Source organism: Apium graveolens, chromosome 7 (assembly GCF_009905375.1).
Source record: "Apium graveolens cultivar Ventura chromosome 7, ASM990537v1, whole genome shotgun sequence".
Lineage (NCBI taxonomy): Eukaryota > Viridiplantae > Streptophyta > Magnoliopsida > Apiales > Apiaceae > Apium > Apium graveolens.
The window spans coordinates 25,901,319-25,922,350 of record NC_133653.1 but is presented as its reverse complement, the minus strand read 5'-3'; the positions used below and the strand labels follow the sequence as shown (position 1 = coordinate 25,922,350).

Here is a 21,032-nt window from a genome sequence, read left to right as displayed (position 1 = left end):
CATTGGTTGGTAACACTTTAACCTCGACTCATTTGGACACATAATCTACCACCAACAGAATATACTGATTATTGTAGGATGAGACAAATGGACCCATGAAGTCGATTCCCCAAACATTGAAAATCTCAACTTCGAGCATCACATTAAGAGGAATCTCATCTGTCTTGGATATATTACCAACTCGTTAGCAGCGATCACATCTCAAAACGAACTGATGAGCATCCTTAAACAAAGTAGGCCAGAAGAATGCTGCTTGAAGGATACGAGCAGTGGTCTTCTCTCCACCATAATGTCCACTATACACAGTAAAATGACAGTCTCGTAAGATTCCCTCAGTCTCACTATACAGAATGCATCGTCTAATAATCTGGTCAGCTCCCTGTCTAAACAAGAACGGCTCATCCCATTGATACCACTTCGCCTTATGCAGAAACTTCTTCCTTTGAGCATAAGAGAGTTCTGGGGGAATAACATTACTCACCAGATAGTTCACAATATCTGCAAACCATGGTTCTTCTTATTGTACCCCAAAAAGTTGCTCATCGGGAAAAAATTCATTGATCAATGTCTTGTCAAGTGAAGCCTTTCCTTGATCTTCCAACCGTGATAGATGATCTGCTACTTGATTTTCCAGTACCTTTTATGTCCTTGATTTCCAGCTCGAATTCCTGAAGTAAGAGAATCCATCAAATCAACCGAGGTTTTGAATCTTTCTTCAAGACCAAATATCGAATAGCATCATGATCAATGTAAACTGTCACCTTTTCCCCAAGCAAATAAGATCGAAATTTCTCAAAACCATACACAATTGCCAGCAACTCCTTATCTGTAATAGTGTAATTCAGCTGAGCACCATTAAAGGTCTTACTAGCATAGTAAACCATAGGAAAGATGTTTTGCTTCCTTTGGCCAAGAACCTGCTCCAACTGTATAGTCACTATCATCACACATCATCTCGAAGGGATCATTCCAATCAGGTGCATTAATTACATGTGCTGTAGTTAAACTCTTTTTCAAGCTTTGAAAAGCAGCTAGACATTCTTCATCGAATTTGAAGGGAACATCCTTTTCCAGCAAATTGAATAAAGGCTTAGAGATTTTGGAGAAATCTTTGATGAATCACCGATAAAAACCCGCATGACCAAGAAAATTGCGGACTCCTTTAACTGACATTGGCGGAGGAAGATTTTCAATGACCCCCACCTTGGCCTTATCCACCTCAAGACCCTTGCTAGATACCTTGTGCCCAAGAATGATACCCCGTTGCACCATGAAGTGACATTTTTCCCAATTGAGCACCAGATTGGTCTCAACACATCTTTTCAACACCAACCCAAGATTGTGCAAACATTCGTCATAAGAAGTCCCGAATACAGAAAAGTCATCCATGAACACCTCCACATTAGTGCCAATCATATCTGAGAAAATGGCAATCATGCATCTCTGAAAAGTAGCGGGCGCACCATAAAATCTGAAAGATACTCGACGGAAAGCGAAAATGCCAAATAGACACGTAAACTTGGTCTTCTCTTGATCTTCTGGAGCAATACAAATATGATTATATCCTGAATATCCATCCAGAAGACAATAGTACTCATGACCAGCCAACCTGTCAAACATCTAATCAATGAATGGAAGCGGGAAGTGATCCTTCCTAGTGGCTTTATTCAGCTTTTGATAATCCATGCAAACTCTCCATCCTGTGACTGTCCGAGTAGGGATGAGCTCATTCTTTTTATTAGCTACAACTGTAATGCCTCATTTCTTAGGCACACACTGCACCAGACTCACCCACGAACTGTCAGATATAGGATAAATGATTCATGCATCTAACCATTTAAGAATTTCTTTCTTTACAATCTCCTTCATGATTGGATTTAGCCTTTTTTGTTTCTCAACAATTGGCTTGCTTCCTTCCTCAAGCAGGATTTTATACATGCAATAAGAAGGGCTGATTCCCTTGATATCTGCTATAGTCCCTCCAATTACTGATTTAAACTCTCTCAAAATTCTCAAAAGCTTATCTTCATCAATTTCTGAAAGGCCAGATACAATAGTAACAGACAAAGTAGATGCATCACCAAAAAATTCATACCTAAAGTGATCAGACAGTGGTTTGAGCTTAAGTGTAGGAGTTTCTTCAATAGATGGCTTGAGACGCTTTGGAGAATTTCTTTGAACAACTTTCTTCTTCGGTTCCACCTCTGTATCCTTCTACATAACTTTTTCAGCTACAATCTCATTTTCTGGAATTGGCAAAGGTGTAGACGTACCTGCATGCTGAACAGAGTTTTCAGAATCTTCGTCTTGCTGAATTTGGGGGCTCGTGACCTTTCCAGACCTCAATGTGACTGCCTTCAACTTCTCCTTGACTTCCCTCTTGTCTGGATTAGCTTCTGTATCACTAGGAAGAGTTCCTAGTTGATGGTTCAACAAATCATTGACAATTTGCCCTATTTGATTCTCCAGAGTCTTGATAGAAACCGCTTGGCTTTTGCACATTAGCCTCAACTCCTCCAATTCAAATTTTTTATTAGTAGATTGACCGGCACTTTCATGCGGTTGTTGTTGAAGTTGGAGTTATTGTCTTGGTGCATACTATTATTGAAACCCAGGAGGGTTGAATTGCTTTTCTCCAAACTGATGATAAGGCTGTTATACCATATTCTGGTTGTTGTTCCAGCTAAAATTAGGATGATTGCGGTTGTTAGGATGATAAGTGGCAGGAACTGGTTGCTGCGACCTCTGAAAGTTGCTCAAAAACTGAGCTGATTTACTAGATATAGCACATTGCTCCATTTTATGTGCACCTGCATAAAGATCACAAACACTTGTGATCTGATTAACTCCATAATTAACCAAAAAATCCACTTTCATCGTTAACGCCTTTAGCTGAGCAGCTATAGCCGTAGCTGTATCCACCTCTAGAATTCCTGCTACCTTGCCTTGAGGTAGTCTCTAAGTTGGGTTCTAATATTTATTAGCAGCCATCAATTTAATTAGCTCATAAGCTTCATTATAGCTCTTAGCCCATAAGGCTCCACATGATACTGCATCGAGCATAGGTCTAGACTGTGCTCCCAAACCATTATAAAAGCAATTAATGATCATCCAATCAGGCATGCCATGATGATGACACTTCCTAAGCATCTTCTTGTAGTGCTCTCAAGCTTCACATAAACATTCTCCCGATTGCTGCACAAATTGGGTAAAAGCATTCCAGATTACAGCTGTCTTCGCCATAGGGAAGAAATTAGTAAAAAAATTCTGAGCAAGATCCTCCCAAGTAGTGATAAAAACTGCTGATAGAGAATGTAACCAGCACTTAGCTTTATCCCTCAGAGAAAAAGGGAAAAGCCTCAGCTTCACAGCATCTTCAGAAACATTTCTGAACTTGAAAGTGTCGCAGATCTCGATAAAATCTCTAATGTGCATGTTGGGATCTTCCGTTGGAGAACCCCGAAACTGGACTGAATTCTGCACCATTTGAATTGTGCTAGACTTGATTTCAAAAGTATTAGCCACAATGGCTGGTCTCACAATGCTAGACTGAATGTCATTGATCTTCGGTTGAGAATAATCCATTAAAACTTTCGGATTTGCTGCTGGTTCTCCCATTGTAATAAAAACTTCTTCTTCAACTTTTTCCTCTTCTTCAAAAACTTCGTTTTCCGCTTTTTCAACTTCGCCTAGTGTTTCCTTACGAGATTGAGAACGCGTTCGCATACACGCTCTCTAGAGTACCTGAAACACAAAACAAGTAAACAAGTAAGTAAAATATCCGAGTCAGTGAACTTTAACGACCACTGATGTCAACACATAAACTAAATTTAACACCGATATCCCCGGCAACGGTGCCAAAAATTTGTTCGCTGTAATTCAAACGGGAAAATACATGCAAACGTACGCGATCACAAGTAGTATAAGATTCAATTCAAGTTCATTCCCACAGAGAATCAATTTAGGTTAAGTTGAGATTATGCACTTATGCAACAATGTATGATTATCGTTCACAGCTAAGACAAGTAACAAGTTTAATTTGATTAACTACTTAAGAGAATTAACTAGCAGATATTAACTAAGAGATTAAAAAGTGAATTACTTATATGAGAATAAAACATGGGATTCTAACTTCATTAAATACTTCATTCAAAGTTTATTCCTTTATCAATAGCATGTGATGGTGATGATGACTAATCAGATTACACGAAATTAGTATACGTTATCTTTTGATATACATATACCCTACTACTATGCATCCAAAATCAAGATATAAGCCAAATAGACACCAATTATGCTTAGACCCTATATGTCTATAAGATTTAAGAATATAATGGTTTAAGAACAAGTTATCTATCATGATTATATAGGCTGAATAAGATGGTTAAAATTAACCATGAATTATGCATGTCAATTCATATATAAACCTATGCTAGCATGGAAAGTTCTAAACCTCTATATTCACTATTGCTTCAATAGAGATTAACAAACAATCTTAGATGTTATCTACGCATCAAAGAAGAATAAGCACAACCAAATTAGGAAATCATAAATCACCACACACTAAAGATTTAAAATAATTAACTATTGAAATCCATAGATAAATCCGTTAGAACCCCATGATAACGATTAGTTCATAAACAAACTCATCGTCACCATGGGTTCCAATAAAAACATAATAATGAATAGATTATTAGGATTTAAGGTAAATAAAAAATAAGCTTCTAAAGTATCGACTATATTAAAGAATACAAAAGGCTTCTTCTCCGTAGATATCTTGTGCTCTCTAGGTCTTCGTATTGCTCTCCCTTGGCTCCTTGTTATTAAAAACGACCTTTTATTGATATATATAGGCTTCTGGATGACTTGGGCTTGCGAAATCACCAAAACAGACTCAAATCAGGATTCTGGGCCAGGAACCCCGCGCGGCCGCCCCGCTTCCTGCACGGGCACGCCGTGCATCTGATCCTGGACTTCTGTATTTTCTTATTTTGGCTGTAATTTGAGTTCTGCTCGTCAAAATTTGATGATTCAACAGTCCACGCAAAGCTATCGAGATGCTCTTCAGCTTGAGAATTGTCTTGACTTCAGAATCTGACCTCTTTTGATTATATTTCCTTGAAAAGCTTCTTTCTTCATCCAACTAAATCCTGTAATGTAATAACACAAAAACATATTAAAAATACCAATAACTTGAGTCCAAAACACCAACTTAAGCATGTAATGAAGCATTCTAAGTGAATATAAAATCCACTTATCACTACTTCACCTCTATTCTATATCCGCTCGTCCCATTATCACACATAATCAGGCTTAACTACTACTATCACTGTATGACTTTGAACGCCTTGAACTAGATGTATCTATCGTAAAAGATACTATTTCAATTAACCGACAACATAAAATTGTCTATAATACTATTATCTTTATCGTCTACCCACCCGATAATAACATACTTGGATCACCTTTAATCATGTAGACTTTAAAAGACACGTGGACTCACAATTTACCTAAAACATAGACACATAAGGCATGTATCACATATAACATATAACTCAGTTCATCAAAACATTCGACTCGACGTTTGAAGTTGAAACCTAGTCAAAATAAGGCTTTTTGATAATTACGCGACTCATAAGCGTTTACAAAATCAAGCGACATTTCGAAACAAAAGTGTCATAGGCTTTATGATAAGTTTACCAAAACACCTTAATAGATTTAATTTAGTGTATTTATAGCTCTCAATGGATGATTTACTTCAACATCCATTGAGAGAGTAGTTGATGTCTTAATAAGATTTGTAACACATTCCTACATACTTCAATACCTTAGAGATCTAGAAGTTGTGGGATATTCAAAGTCATGTTGACTACTAGATTGATATGCAAAATAGGTTGGCCAATTGTATATATTAGATGCCTTGTAATTTTGCATAAGTGAAATGGAGTTAACTGCTATAGAAGACTTTCAACAGATGATTCTACAAGGTTTCAATGGATGATCCAAGTCACATACAACGGATGATCTAATGAAGTTTCAACGGATGATCCAACATAGTCTCAATAGATGATCCAGTGAAGTTTTAATGAATATTCTAATTCAAATTGAAGTTGATATTGACTTGACAGTCACATGGGTTGATTAGATGCAAATGGAATGTGGCAGTTGTTAGGACGAAAACACACGCTAATTTACACGCAAGTATACGCGTTCGCAAGTAATATATAATTCTTTCTAGTTCGTTCCCACAGAGACTGGTTTAGGTTAACTTCAGTATATGCACTTATGCAATAATGGTATGGTTATTATTCAATGCTAAGGTGATAACAAGTTGAGATTGTTTATAACTATAATTAACTAAGAGATTATACTAACTAAAATTAACTAAAAGAATAATGGTTGAATTACTTATATGAGACAAACAAGTGTATCTAACTTCATTAAATACTTCATTCAATAGCCCTTTGTTCTTAACCTTAGCATGCAATGGTGATGACAACTAGTCAGATAACATGAAACTAGTAAACGCCAACTTTCGTTGTACGAATACCCTACTACCAGACATTCACAAAAGAGATAGAAGCTGAATAGACACCAATTATGGTGAGACCCTATATGTCTATAGAATTTGACAACATAAAGGTTTAATGCGCAAGTTATCTATCATGATTACATAGGGCAAGTAAGATGGTTAAAATTTCCTACGAATCATGCATAACAAATAAATGAACCTATGATAGCATGGAAAGTTCTAAACCCATATATTCACTTTCGCTTCGATAGAGATTAACATGCTATCTTATAAGTTCACGACGCTTATAAGACGAATAAGCACAACCAATACTAGGATATCATACAATCACCACACACTAAGATATCGAAATAAATTAACTAATGAAATCCATAAGTAAATCTGTTAGAACCCCACGATAATGATTAGTTCATAGCCGAACTCATCATCACTGTGGGTTCCGATGAAAGCATGGTATAATAAACTAAATCTTTATAAAACTGAATAAATAATCAAAGTACGTAAACAAGAGTAATAGGTTCAACAAAACAAGAAAACTACCATCCAATATTACAACTCAATCAAAGAATCATAAGTAAAAACAAGTTTTTCTTCTCCTTCGTTGTATTTGTGCTCCTAGGTCTTCTTGCCGTCTTCTCCTTAGTCTCCGTTATGAAAAACGCCTTTAAAAGGTCTTTATACAGCATCCCATTCAGAATAGAAGTCCAGAAAATCAATCTTCTACTTGAATCAGGAATCTCCAGAATCGACCTGGCGCGGCTGCGTGCTATCCCTGCGCGGGCGCGCTGTACTTCTGACAATCCGGCGCGGCCGCACGCTAACACAGATCCGGCGCGCTAAGCTACTGGAAAAAGTTCTAACTTCTGTTTTATTTCCTGGTTTTTGATGGCGATCAACAAAAAATCATCCGAGGCACCTTCCCTACACTCTTTCAAGCATAAAAATATCATAAATCCCTTCCTGCTTCCAACTATGCCCTGAAATATAAAACACTACAAATATACATTAAATGCATAAACAACTTGAGTACAAAACACCAATTTGAGCTTTTATAAAGAGTTCTAAGTGGATATAAATGCCACTTAACCGCAGCCTATTTACAGGTTTTATAGAACAAAGAAGCGTTTCCATTTCCATGCTTACTTGAAAAAATCAAAGATACTGGATGGAGAAATGAAGAAGCATGTGATTAGACAAAGACACATTTTTTTTATTAGTTTATCTTATTTACTTGTATCTTGGTAATATATAAACCAAGAGTAGCTAGTAGTAATTTAAGCAATCAACAAGAGAAATAGAAAAAGCTGTATCTGTGAAGAATTTCTCTGTTCCTTGTAATTCTACTTGTAAGCAGCTGTGTGCAAACCTTACATCACAGAGTTCTCAATCTTATATATATTTCTGGTGGAAAAGTTTAATCCACTAGAAAGTTTTTAAATACTTGTATTTAATTACTTTGTGTTTGATTACCTCAATATTTTCATTCCGCACTTTTGCTTAATCAAACACTATTATGTATTTGAGTTAGAGTATTTCTTGAAATCGAAAAAGGAACCAGAATTACATTCAACCCCCCTCTTCTGTAATTCTTTGTTAGATTGTTTGGGAATAACAATTGGTATTAGAGTAAGCTTTTGAAGTATAAAGAGTTTAAAGATCACAAAAACTAACAAGATGAGTAGAAAATATGTTGGAGTAAAAATTCCATTTCTGGACAAAGACAACTATCACCACTGGAAGGTGAAAATGCACCTGCATCTCCTCTCTCAAGATGAAGCATATGTGGATTGTATTGAGAAATGCCCTCATGTTCCTATAAGAGCTGCAACAGGCAATGAGCAGTCAATCCTAAAGCCTAGAGCAGAATGATCTAATCCATATATTGAGCAAGTTCATATTGACAAAAAGGCCATAAAAATTTTGTTTAATGGTGTTGATGGTGACATGTTTGACAACATCATTAATTGCAAAACTTCTAAAGATGTCTGGGATATAATTCAAGTTATATGTGATGGAACTGAGCAAGTAAGGAAAAACAAGATGCAACTCTTGATTTAGCAGTATTAGCACTTTCATTGTGAAGATAGTGAAACATTAACTGACATTTTTAGTAGATTTTAAAAACTGCTAAATGCTCTAAAGCTGCATGAAAGAATCTACCAGACAAAGGATTCTAATCTCAAATTCCTTAGATCTCTACCAAAAGAATGGAAGCCTATGACAGTTTCTCTTAGAAATTCCCAAGATTACAAGGAATTCACTTTGCATAGATTGTATGGAATTCTAAAGACCTATGAGCTTGAGATAGAACAAGATGAGCAACTGGAAAAAGAAAGGAATAAGGGAGGATCCATTGCATTGGTTAATGAGCAAGAGAGAGAGAGAAATAGATGAAGGTAGAAGATGTGGAATCTGCACCAAACCCTAGAGTTTGTGAAGGCAAAGGAAAAGGGCCAGTAGCTGAACATGAAGACCATCTTAGTCAAGATGATATGGATGACAAGATGAACATCTGGCTTTTCTATCCAGAAGGTTTTCCAAGCTCAAATTTAAGAAGATTTTTAGAGCATCCAAGCCAAACAGAAACATGGTTGGAAAGTCAAAATTCAAATGTTTCAAGTGTGGTTTGAGTGGTCATTTTACAAGTGAATGCAGAAAGTCTGATTCTAATAGAAAGAAGTTTGAGCCTGTGGATTACAAGAAGAAATACTTTGAGTTCCTAAAATAGAAGGAAATGGCTTTTCTAACTCAAGAAAATGACTGGGCTGCTGATGGATTAGATGAGGATGATGATACAAGCTATGTTAATCTAGCAATTATATCCAAATCAGATGAAATAGAGGTCAGTTCATCCAGTAATCAGGTAATCACCGCTAATCTGGCACATTTATCTAAAGCTAAGTGTAATGATGCTATAAATGACATGTTAACAGAATTATATCATCTGCGTGTTACACTCATATCACTCAGTAAAGAAAACACTAAGATTAAAGAGAACAATTTATTTTGAGTGAAAGAAATAATGTGTTAGAAACTCAATTTATTGAGGTTGAGAAACTGAAGATAGAGTACAAGATTGCAAAAGATGAATTGACTGAATCCTTAAAGAAAGAGGAGATTTTAAGAAAGCAGCTTGAACGAGAACATGAAGTAATTAATGCTTGGAAATCATCTAGATATGTCCATGCTCAAATTACTAAAGTTCAAGGTATAGAGTCTTTCTGTGAAGAAGCTTGGAAAAAGAGTAAGGAGAAACTAAATTCTAACTTGGAAGAAGGACTTTCAACGGATGTGGATTCAACGGATAATGAAGATTATCCGTCAAATGATAAAAGGAATTATCCGTCAAAAGATAAAGAACCACATACGTCGAGAGAAAGGAAACCAGTTAGCAAAGTCATGCTAGCTAAGTTAGATGAGAAATATGGATTAGTTTCCAAGAACTTTGTTCCAGGAGAAACAAGTCAAGTGAAAGAAAACAAGAGAGTCAATGTGCGGTACCTGTCAATGAAGAAGTTGAATGACAGATTGGAAAAGATTGAGGTTAAAGCAGAATCTAAAAGGAAAAACAATAGGAATGGAAAAGTAAGAATTAATAAACATAACAACTACACACCTAATAAATATGCTCCTAGAAAAATCTGTGTGAAGTATGGTAGTGTTAATCATTTATCTGTTAATTGCAAACTTGCTATGCCTGCATCCATGTCTACAACTCCCTCATTTCCTAACATTCCCACAATGCCTGTGAATGTTATGCCTGCACATAATTTGAATGCATAGTTTGATAATATGCCATTTGCACAAAAGCCCTACTATGCTGCATTTAGTATGCCTCAAATGCCATTTAGAATGCCTTACTGGAATAACATGTTTGTGTTGGGACAACGAGATCTCTGTCCTGCGTTTTATGATATGAATTTTTTATAGAGAGTTTGAACGGAACATTAACCTTAATCGCTACAGTGTAAGAGATTCAAATCCACGTCTTCTACTGTATTCCTCGATTCTCCTTTGATGAAGTGTGGTCTTTGATCTCCCAAGGTTTATCTCTCCTGATAGCTCCGAAAATCCAAAACCCTAGCTGGCTCCTTGAGAAAAAAGTTTACCTCTCTCAAACCCTAGGATGTTATTTTCTGTGTTCTCGCACACACATGCACACACTCTCCTCTTTAGCTTCAGGAGAATTAGAATATTTATAGGCTACAGTAGCGATCATGGATAATTAGGTCGGGCCTCCCAATGACATTCTGGGCCAAGCCCAATGTCATTAAATATTAATTCAATCCACTAAAGAATTAATATTTGCACTACCTTTCCTAATTCTATAAATTAAATATTTAATTTAGCTCCCATATTATTTGCTTATTAAATTCCCCATGTTTAAGATATCGCATGTCCATTGAATAAATTAATTTCTGACAATCAATTTAATCAATATCTTATATCCTTGATCATCTACTCAACCTTATAATTGTGCAAGAACAAATCTGCCTGCAGGACTAAAGCACAATTATCTTTATGAGCTTTCAAGAAGACATCATCACCCGAAACTATTCTTCGGACACTATTTCCTTTTATAGTAAATGTCCCACTCTGTATATAATATCATTGCCCAATACATAAATTCACAATTTAAAATAAATTACTTAATGTATGAATCAAGGCATGTGCAATAAATACAAGTGTCAATCACTATATCCGGATTAAGAACCTAAGCAATAATAATATCGTAGAATCTTAGTTCTTTTTTATTGTCAGAATAAAAGAACTTTTCTACTATTTCGATCCCGTTCGATATACACAAGTATTATTCAATAGTCATGATAAACTATTTCTAAGTAATACTTCAGTCATTCCAGTGATTTGTCTAACACCACTTAGACTGTGAACCTTTACTATATTATATAAGGAGTCTGACAATCTAATATTCTGCTATCCCATTTGATACTAGATTTTCTACAATATATAATATACAGACATTGTGAAAACATGCATTCAAGATTCTCAAAAGATTATTATATACTTCAAACGAATAGTTCAGTATATACCCTAACTGTTTGCACATAATATGCCTTTCCATGTTAACCAGCCCGTGGATGATAATTCTGTTATGATAAATGGTTTTAAAGGTTCTACTCAAATGACTAAGGATGAATCTCAGATACCTAAGTCAAATGAGGACAAGCCTAAGAAACCTAAGAAAAAGACTAACAAGGCAGGACCCAAGGAAACTTGGGTACCAAAATCAACTTGATTTGATTTTGATGTATGCAGGGAAATAGAAAGAATATTTGGTATTCGGATAGTGGTTTCTCAAGGCACATGGCTGGAGATTCTACCATGCTCACTAAGTTCAAGGAGAGAGCTGACCCAAGTATCACTTTTGGAGATGACAACAAGGGTTATATTGTGGGATATGGCTTGATTTCTGAAGACAATGTCATCATTGAGAAAGTTGCCCTAGTGGATGGACTCAAGCATAATTTGTTGAGTATCAGCTAGCTTTGTGATAAGGGTAACTCAGTAACATTCAACTCTGAAGCCTGTGTTATGACCAACAAGAAAAGTAACAAAATGATTTTCACTGAAGTGAGAAAAGGAAATGTGTATCTAGCTGACTTCAACTCATCAAATGCAGAATCTGTCACTTGTCTTTTCAGCAAGACAAGTTAAGATGAAAGTTGGCTATGGCACAAGAAGCTGTCCCATCTTAACTTCAAGACTATGAATGAACTAGTCATGAAAGATTTGGTAAGAAGCATTCCTCAAGTGAAATTCTCAAAGGATGGATTGTGTGATGCCTGCCAGAATAGAAAGCAAATCAATGCATCATTCAAAAAGAAGCTTGAATCAACAATTGAAAAACCCTTACAATTACTGTACATGGATTTATTTTGGACCAGTCAATGTGTTGTCTATCTCAAAGAAAAGATATTGCCTAGTAATTGTGGATGATTTCTCAAAGTTCTCTTGGATATATTTTTTCAAATCTAAAGATGAAGCTAGTGAAATCATCATCAATCACATAAGGCAAGTAAACAATCATCCTGATTTCAAAGTTAGAAGAATCAGGAGTAACAATGAAACTGAGTTCAAGAATTTTGTGATGAGATTGTTTTATGAATAAAATGGGATCATGCATGTGTTTTCAGCAGCAAGAACTCTACAACAAAATGGAGTGGTGGCAAGAAAGAACAGATCTCTCATTGAAGCTGCAAGAACAATGATAGAAGAATCAAAGTTACCAACATATTTTTGGGCAGAAGCTGTAAATACTGCATGCTACACTCAAAATATTTCTTTGGTCAATCAAGCAAAATGCATGACTCCCTATCAATTATTCAAGCATAGGAAGCCAACATTAAACTTTCTTCATGTCTTTGGATGCAAATGCTATATTATAAAGAATCAAACTGAGCAGCATGGAAAGTTTGATGCCAAAGCAGATTAGGGTATTTTTGTTGGGTATGTAGTTGGAAAGCATACATAGTCTACAATATCAGAACCAATATTGTTATGGAATCTATGCATGTTGTGTTTGATGATAAGAAGATTGAAGGACTACAAGATGAAGGTTTTCATGAAAGCCTCAAATTTGACAATGTTGAGATGATTTGTGATGAGAGTGAAGATGAAAGTGATCAAGAAATAATCTTTAAGGATAATGCAGAAAAGTCAGTTACAAATGAAGCATAAAATATAACATCCGTTTAAAGACCGAGTGCATCATCCGTCGAGAGATAATCTGCACCATCCATCAAGAGGCAAAGATCAACATCCGTTGAGCCATCAATAAGAGTTAAAAGTCAATACATATCACACTCAGAATGGACCCCAACTTCTAATCAAAGATCCACAAACTCAGGGGGAGTTTCTTCTAATTAAAACTCAGTCACACATCAAGACAATTATGAGGCCTCTTCATCTAAAGCTAATCTACCACAACAAAGAAAATGGACTAGAGATCATGTAACACCCTCCAGACCCGGGGTATAAGTCTGGGGGTTACTAGCTAATCACCAAACCTGTACAATCTAATTAACAAATAAAAAGAAAAGAATCTAAACCCCTTTAACACTAACCAGGATCTTTTTAGGTTGAAGTATGAAAACAAGAACCACTAACTACTTTATTACAAACCAAATCCAAAATCTCACAAACTCTTTTTATTACAAACCATTGTCTAATCAGTTTTAAACTAAGTTCATCTTTTATTCAAACACACGCACTAACTATCTACACACCACCTGTTCGGGCAACTCAAAGCTTTCTTCTTGGATTGGGATCAACACCTTGGGTATGAGATGATCCCGAGGCTTGACCCGCTTCTTTACCACTCGAGTCCTGATGGGTTTCATATTCCTTCTTAACTGAAAACAATAAGGTGGATAACAACAAAAAGGGTGAGCCAAAAATTGCTCAACAAATCCGCAAAATATAAACAGTGTTAAAGCAATTTATATGTCTACACCGTAACAATATTATAATCAAAAGGTATAAGCATGCACCATTTAAGTATTGTGTCAATTAACTATAACCCTCTCAGTATTATAATTAACTCGTTAATCTACTAGAGTTGATCAGACAATAGCAAGTATGTATCATGATATCTACTTGAATGAATAAACTGTAAACTGCATATAGTAATTCTTATCAAAATACCAACAATCCCATACTAGGGTTCTATAAAAATCCTAACTCATATAAATTTAGTTTATAATTAGAGTATCAAAATAATCCCAAGATAACCAACACATGTTCATAAGAAGAGATAAATAAAAGATAAAAGAAAACAAAGCCAATTAGATGTCTCCAATGGCTGAATTCTTCTCCGTTAATGACTTCTTATCCTCCTCCCTTGTGCGGCTCCTTGTCTCTTGATTCCTCTCTTTCTATGTATTAGGTCTGATCTAATCTAATAATATCTAATAAAAGTCTCTTTTAATGAATTAAAACAAATATAAGGAGATTTTCCGATTAGAATTGAATTCCGAGAAAGTGGAAATTCGTAGTTGACTTTTGGGCTCTGATTCTGGGACGATTCGGATGGAACTTGAATTCAATACCAGTTCTGACATAAATCTCTTCTCATAAGCTTTCCGTGGGCTGTTGAATCGTCAGAATCGAACTTTTAGAACTCCAGAAATGGCTCAAATAGTGTAGACTGTGCAGCTGGCCCATAAAATCCGATTTTTATTCAAATTAAACTCCAAATCTGATTTTTTTAACTCCAACCCTTCCTTTATTGCAACTCCTTGATACCTATAATAAAATATTAATATTTATTAGATCAAAATCAAAATTAGTATAAAATAACTGAAATATAGGGACAATATTAAGATAAAGTGCACGCTCATCACATCCCCACACTTAGAATCTTGCACATCATCGGGAAAATAATAAAAAAATACACTAAGTCCTACATTTCTAGTTCCACTGACGTAGGTGATCATGGTTGCATTTGGCATATACAATAAGCCCTTTAAACCCCAAGGTAGCTCTAGTGGACATGTAACGTCTCGTGAGGGCCTATAGTGAATGTACCCACAAAATCCCAATTTTTTCCTGACTGCCAAATCTCAAACATGAAATATATCATAGCACTCCACACGTGCAAACATAGAGATGTAATAGTTTATAGATGTCATATAATGCAGTTCCTCAACTTTACACACCAACACAACTATTCAAGCACGCACACATAGTCTCACAAGACTAAAATAATCATGAATAACATCAAAGTCTTAATCAACAAGAAAATAGCATGCCTTGGATAAAAAAATAACCTCACAAACACTCAAATCACACAAGTGTTTAGGTGTAATTGTATCACTAAAGTTCAATCAAATGCACATGTGCTACCCATAAGCTTGCTTGTCCACCAAAATCTCTAGACTTCGTGCATGTATAAATCAAAAGGTCTTTGCCAAGGGTTGTAATGAGAAATGATGAAGGGTAGGATATTAAGAAATATGCTAACAAGTGGATAAACTTGATAACTAGTAGAGCATAGTGTTCACTTTAATTATAACACCCAATATGAAAAGTAGATCATGTAAAAGTTGGCCAGACTCTCACAAGTATTAAACACCAAATCACATATTACCATGTACTTTCCCCTATCATATTTTTCAAACCAATGAACACAAATCTTACTTAATCTTCTTCTTGCTTATTTTTTTCAAAGTCTAATCATTCTCCAGTAACCAAGGGCAGTAAAAAGTCACCAAGATATTGCACTTAATACCAGCACACATACATGAATCATTCCTTTCATATGACATTACACTTGCCACCCATTAATCTCAAAAGAGTACTTGATACTTTTCAGTACATTGAATTTTTTTTCATTCTTTTTTTCTCGAAGATCAAGTATGTGCATCATCTTGATTCACACCAAAATATCCCACTTGAGCAAATAAATCCCCACACTTAAAATTTTACCAATCCCAAATATACATCACAATGATCTACTAGTCAATCAAGACAAGAATAAATAATTAAGCTCAAGATTTAATTGGTGATATACGAAGAAAGAGGCTATAGGCTCAAGGGCTAAGGATTATTTTTTCATGGTACTATTTGGGATAATACGCTTAATCCTAGTGCCTTTATCAATTTTACACATACACAATATCAATATACTCATGACCTGGTTTAAAGCAAGTTCTAGAGCAGCATGCACACAAACAACTAGCTCACAAAAAAGTATATTGATAAAAGGATGCATCAATCATAAAATTAAGCTCAAGAATTCACAGCGTAATAGCATGCTATACTCGTCAAAATTAATAATAATGTACATTCAAGTTTTGAATTTTCGCACGCACGCACAAGACATCATCACAGATAAGGTGTTTTGCGCTAAGGATACATACATATGACACATAAAAAATAAGTCTACATGGTGTGTACTTATCCTTATTAACATGCTATATTGACAAGGCAATCATATTTTTTTGTGTTTTCCTAATTTATATCATATTATAACTCACAATCGTGAACACATCATAAAATTACACTAAAAGAAAAGAAAGAAAACTCTCCAAGATTAAAGATGAATGTTGCTGTGAGTAGCCAAATGTGTACAAAAATAACTATTTTGTGCACCATGGGTAGCCATGCTTTCCCCATGGGTAGCCCGTCCAATCCAAGTCACCTCACCATGGAGAGTCCAGCTCTCACCGTGGTGTGCATGTCTTCTGTTCTGGAACTAATAAACTAATCTTATGGACGTCCAAATCCGATCTTCACCGTTCAAAAGTTAGATGTTGGAGTAAGGAAGATGCTGTCCAAAATTTAGGACGATCTGACCGTTGAAACTGCGGGAAACGGGAAAATAAGGCAGCTGACTCAACCAGAAAATTTCCTACAAATTTTTTATCTTCAGCGCTTGTAACTTTTTACTTGAAAATTTTACACCAAAGTGTAAAGTTTTGCACCGCATCTGTCAATGGCAATTATCTTATTTGGAGCTACATCCTTGATGATAATTTTCAATCTTATCCGCTCCCCAAAAGAATCTATTCCAGTGATTTGTAGCAAGATTTGCGTACAAAAAGATGAGATTATATCACCAAAATTTGAAATAGACCATCCAACACCTTTCTTGTTCTTTAGTTGAATCTCGAACAAATTTTCTTTCTTGTCTGGAGGTAATTATGCTGAGATGATGATAGAAAAAGTCGAAGATAAGCTCGAATAAACCTCCTTCGAATGAGAAATCATCTTAAATTTCAAATCAGGTGGTTCTTTAATAGATGCTTTTGGAGGTTTGACTTCTGAAGATAGCACTTTCAAAGACTCAAAATAATGCACTGTCTCCACTTCTTGTGAATTAACCTCCATCGAGATTAAATTCTCCTCTTCCTATTCTCATGTTCATAATTGAGAATATTCATGTGTTGCTCCAATGAATCTTCATCTAGAATATGCTCTAATTTATCGGAAACTAGAACGTCAACATTAGAGTTTGCCGAAGATTCATGTACATATCCTTCAAAATTAGATGGCTTAAGATAGACCTCCACCTCTTCTTTGCTTTCAACTGACAAGGGTTCCGAATTATCCTTCCCATTATCGAGCTCTTGTTATTGAGATTGTTAAAAACATGAATATTCATAGTTCATTGATGAAGTTCCAAGAAAAGACCCTTCATCAATCCATGAATAATTAGGAGGTTGCACCAAATGCTGATTGACATCAAAGCAAATTGAATCTATATTAGTAGGACAATAATCATTGGTATGAACACCGCAACAATAAACACACAAAACATTGTCATCTTGGCTCCGTGATGGAATTAGTGGTTTCCAGATAGGTTGATTTGTTCATGTGCATAACTTAGTAGCCATCTCGTACATAGAGGCTATTCTTTTCTGTAAGAAAAGAATTTCGCGGTCTTGAGCACACACTCTTCATTATACATCATATCCATCTCATAAGGAGAATACATAACTCTTTGTTGTTAAACCTGATAAACAACACGAGTTAGTCACTTTAAGCACACAAAATCAAACCAAATTGCAAGATAATTAACTTTGTAATAAACACAATAACAGTCCTCGCCAGCGGCGCCAAAAACTTGTTGTGTAAAATACTGTTGCGCAAGGTACACAATCGTAAACAAGTAATATAGTAGTAAATATTAGATATCATTCATCAAGGACTGTCTATGTATGTAAATCACAATTATATCAAACAATTTAGTTACTAAACACAAGAATTGAGTTTTGGTTTATCTATTTGAAGTAATTAATGAACAACTAAAATCAGTAACTAATACTATACTGGCAAAGAGAGCGGATGAGTTTTAGATATGAAAAGCTGAGTCAGGATATTACTTTCCCCTAATATGTTCATGTCGGTAATAAAGCAGTGCAATAATACAGCAAGATCACAGCTCAATAGCTAGAAGTCAATGGTCGGAGGTTCCTCTCGAAATCACTACGCTATAATTCCTATAAAATAAACTAACATATGTCTATGCCAATTTACTCTTCAAAATTTATTTAAGCACCCATTCACAAAGCTATGCGAGGTCACATTATATGTTTATATCGTAACAATATTATAATCAAAAGATATAAACATGCACCATTTAAGTATTATGTCAATTAACTATAACCCTCTCAGTATTATAATTAACTCGTTAACCTACTAGAGTTGATCATACAAGTGCAAGTATGTATTATGATGTCTACTTGAATGAATAAACTATAAACTGCAATAGTAATTCTTATCAAAATACCAACAATCTTATACTAGGATTCTATGAAATCCTAACTCATATAAATTTAGTTCATAATCGAAGTATCAAAATAATCCCAAGATAACCAACACATATTCATAAGAAGACATAAATAAAAGATAAGAGAAAACAAAGCCGAATAGATGTCTCCAATGGCTGAATTCTTCTACGTTGATGGCTTCTTATCCTCCTCCCTTGTGCGGCTTCTCATCTCTTGACTCCTCTCTTTCTATGTACTAGGTCTGATCTAATCTAATAATATCTAATAAAAGTCTCTTTAATGAATTAAAGCAAATATAAGGAGATTTCCCAATTATAATTAAATTTTGAGAAAGTGGAAATTCGTAGTTGACTTTTGGGCTCTGATTCTGTACTGATTCAGATGGAACTTGAATTCAAGAACACTTCTCAAATAAAACTCTTCTCATACGCTTTCTGTGGGCTGTGGAATCGTCATAATCGGACTTCTAGAACTCCAGATATGGCCTAAATAGTGTAAACTGCGCAGCTGGCCCATAAAATCCGATTTTTAATCAAATTAAACTCCAAATCTGATTTTTTTTAACTCCAACCCTTCCTTTATTATAACTCCTTGATACCTACAATAAAACATTAATATTTATTAAATAAAAATCCAAATCAGTACAAAATTAACTGAAATATAGGGACAATATTAAGATAAAGTGCATGCTCATCAGTCACCAAATTCAAGCGTCATGTCTGACTTAGAATGCTTAGACGGTTCTCCAACTATGCTCATCACCTCTCTCGCATAATATTTTCGAGAGTTTCTTGTAGTCTCAGCTACTATCGGACCTCCTGAGATCATATTGATTACTGGCCCTCGGGGCTGTGGGTTGCGATATCTTTCATTAACCCTTCGATTGTCATCTCTTCGGTCATTGTCTCTTTTTTGGCCTTCAGCCTCTTCACTCTTGATGAAATGTCCAAACTTTCCCCTTCAGATCAAATACTCAATTTCATCCTTGAGTTTCCTACAATCATCAGTATTATGGCCGACATCTTTGTGGTACCTGCATTATCGACTCTTGTCTCTTTTCTCGGGGTCTCCCCTTAGTGGATTCGGCCATTTGAACTCTTTATCCTTCCCAATTTCCATAAGGATTTAGCTCCTTTTAGCGTTAGCCGTGCATATTCAGTGAACCTTTGTTGCTGATTCTTCTTAGAGATGAGTTAGAGCCTTTTCCAATTTGAGGATATTTGTCCTTGGCGTCGTACTCCTGATCCGTCTTCCGCTTCTTGTTTCCAGTGGGTTCATTACTCACAACTATCTTCTTCATACTTTCCAGCACCTTGATATACTTTCCGGCCCTATTCTGGAGCTGCAACATGCTTTCATGAGGGCGTTTGGCTAGAGACATCTTAAAAAACTCGTATCTAGTCCATTGTTGTAGGGCTATCATAGCTACCTTATCTTCAAGATTAGGGACCTTCGAAGCCTCCTTCGTGAATCGGTTCAGGTAGTCTTTCAGGGACTCCTTTGCTGGTTGGACTATGCCTATGAGAGAAGTAGAACTCTTCTCGTGTACTCTACCACTGATAAATTGCTTGATGAAAGCTTGGCTCAATTCTTTGAAAGATCCCATATAGTTTAGGGATAGATGGCGGTACCACCTTTGAGCTATACCCGGTAGGTTTTGAGGAAAGGCCCGACACTTGATAGTGTCATTCACGGGATGTAGCAGCAGGGCGTTAGAGAATGTCTTGACATGATTATCAGGGTTTTCAGTACCATTATATGCTTTGATGGTGGGCATCTTGAACTTCCTTGAGATACGGGCATTCATTATCTCTTCAGTGAATGGTGGTTTTGGAACATCAGGATCTCCTAGGGGCATTAAATCACTTAGATCAGCCCTTGGGTAACAGCCCGTCTTAGTATTGGACAATCCAGGTCTATGATTGGAGGAAAATCTCTTTGCTTCGTAGTAAGTGAGGGTCTTGGGGTCAGGTGTTCAGCTTTGGATCTCAGCTTCATGAGCCTTGATCCTCTCCTGGACATCTTAGGGAATCATCCTTTGAGTGCTTCTGGGCCGCTAGTTGGTACTAGGCATAGGCTCTTTACCAGCACGCCTCCTCCTTGGAGTGACCTCGTCGTCCGATGATTCAGAGACTCTATCAGAATAGGGTCCATAGAATTCTTTATTCTCTGGGATAGGAGTCAAGCCACGTATGTATTGGGCCGGTGCTTTGCTCCAATTAGAGTGTCCACTTTCTCTAACCTCA

At 35.9% G+C, this 21,032-nt stretch overlaps 1 protein-coding gene and 1 non-coding gene across 2 annotated transcripts; one reads left to right on the top strand and one right to left on the bottom strand.

Annotated features, from left to right (window-relative positions):
• The first annotated feature begins 3,121 nt into the window (after positions 1-3,121).
• LOC141675877 (small nucleolar RNA R71) lies at positions 3,122-3,228 on the top strand. The gene has a single exon (XR_012556505.1). It is a non-coding gene; the product is annotated as a small nucleolar RNA R71 (small nucleolar RNA).
• Positions 3,229-19,927: 16,699 nt separating this feature from the next.
• On the bottom strand, positions 19,928-20,563 carry LOC141673422 (uncharacterized). The gene has a single exon (XM_074480166.1). The coding sequence runs from the start codon at positions 20,561-20,563 to the stop codon at positions 19,928-19,930; it is 636 nt and encodes a 211-aa protein (XP_074336267.1).
• Positions 20,564-21,032: the final 469 nt, after the last annotated feature.

Coding starts and splice junctions, on each gene's coding strand:
- LOC141673422 (XM_074480166.1), bottom strand. CDS start 20,563: ATGCCCACCATCAAAGCATATAATGGTACTGAAAACCCTGATAATCAT.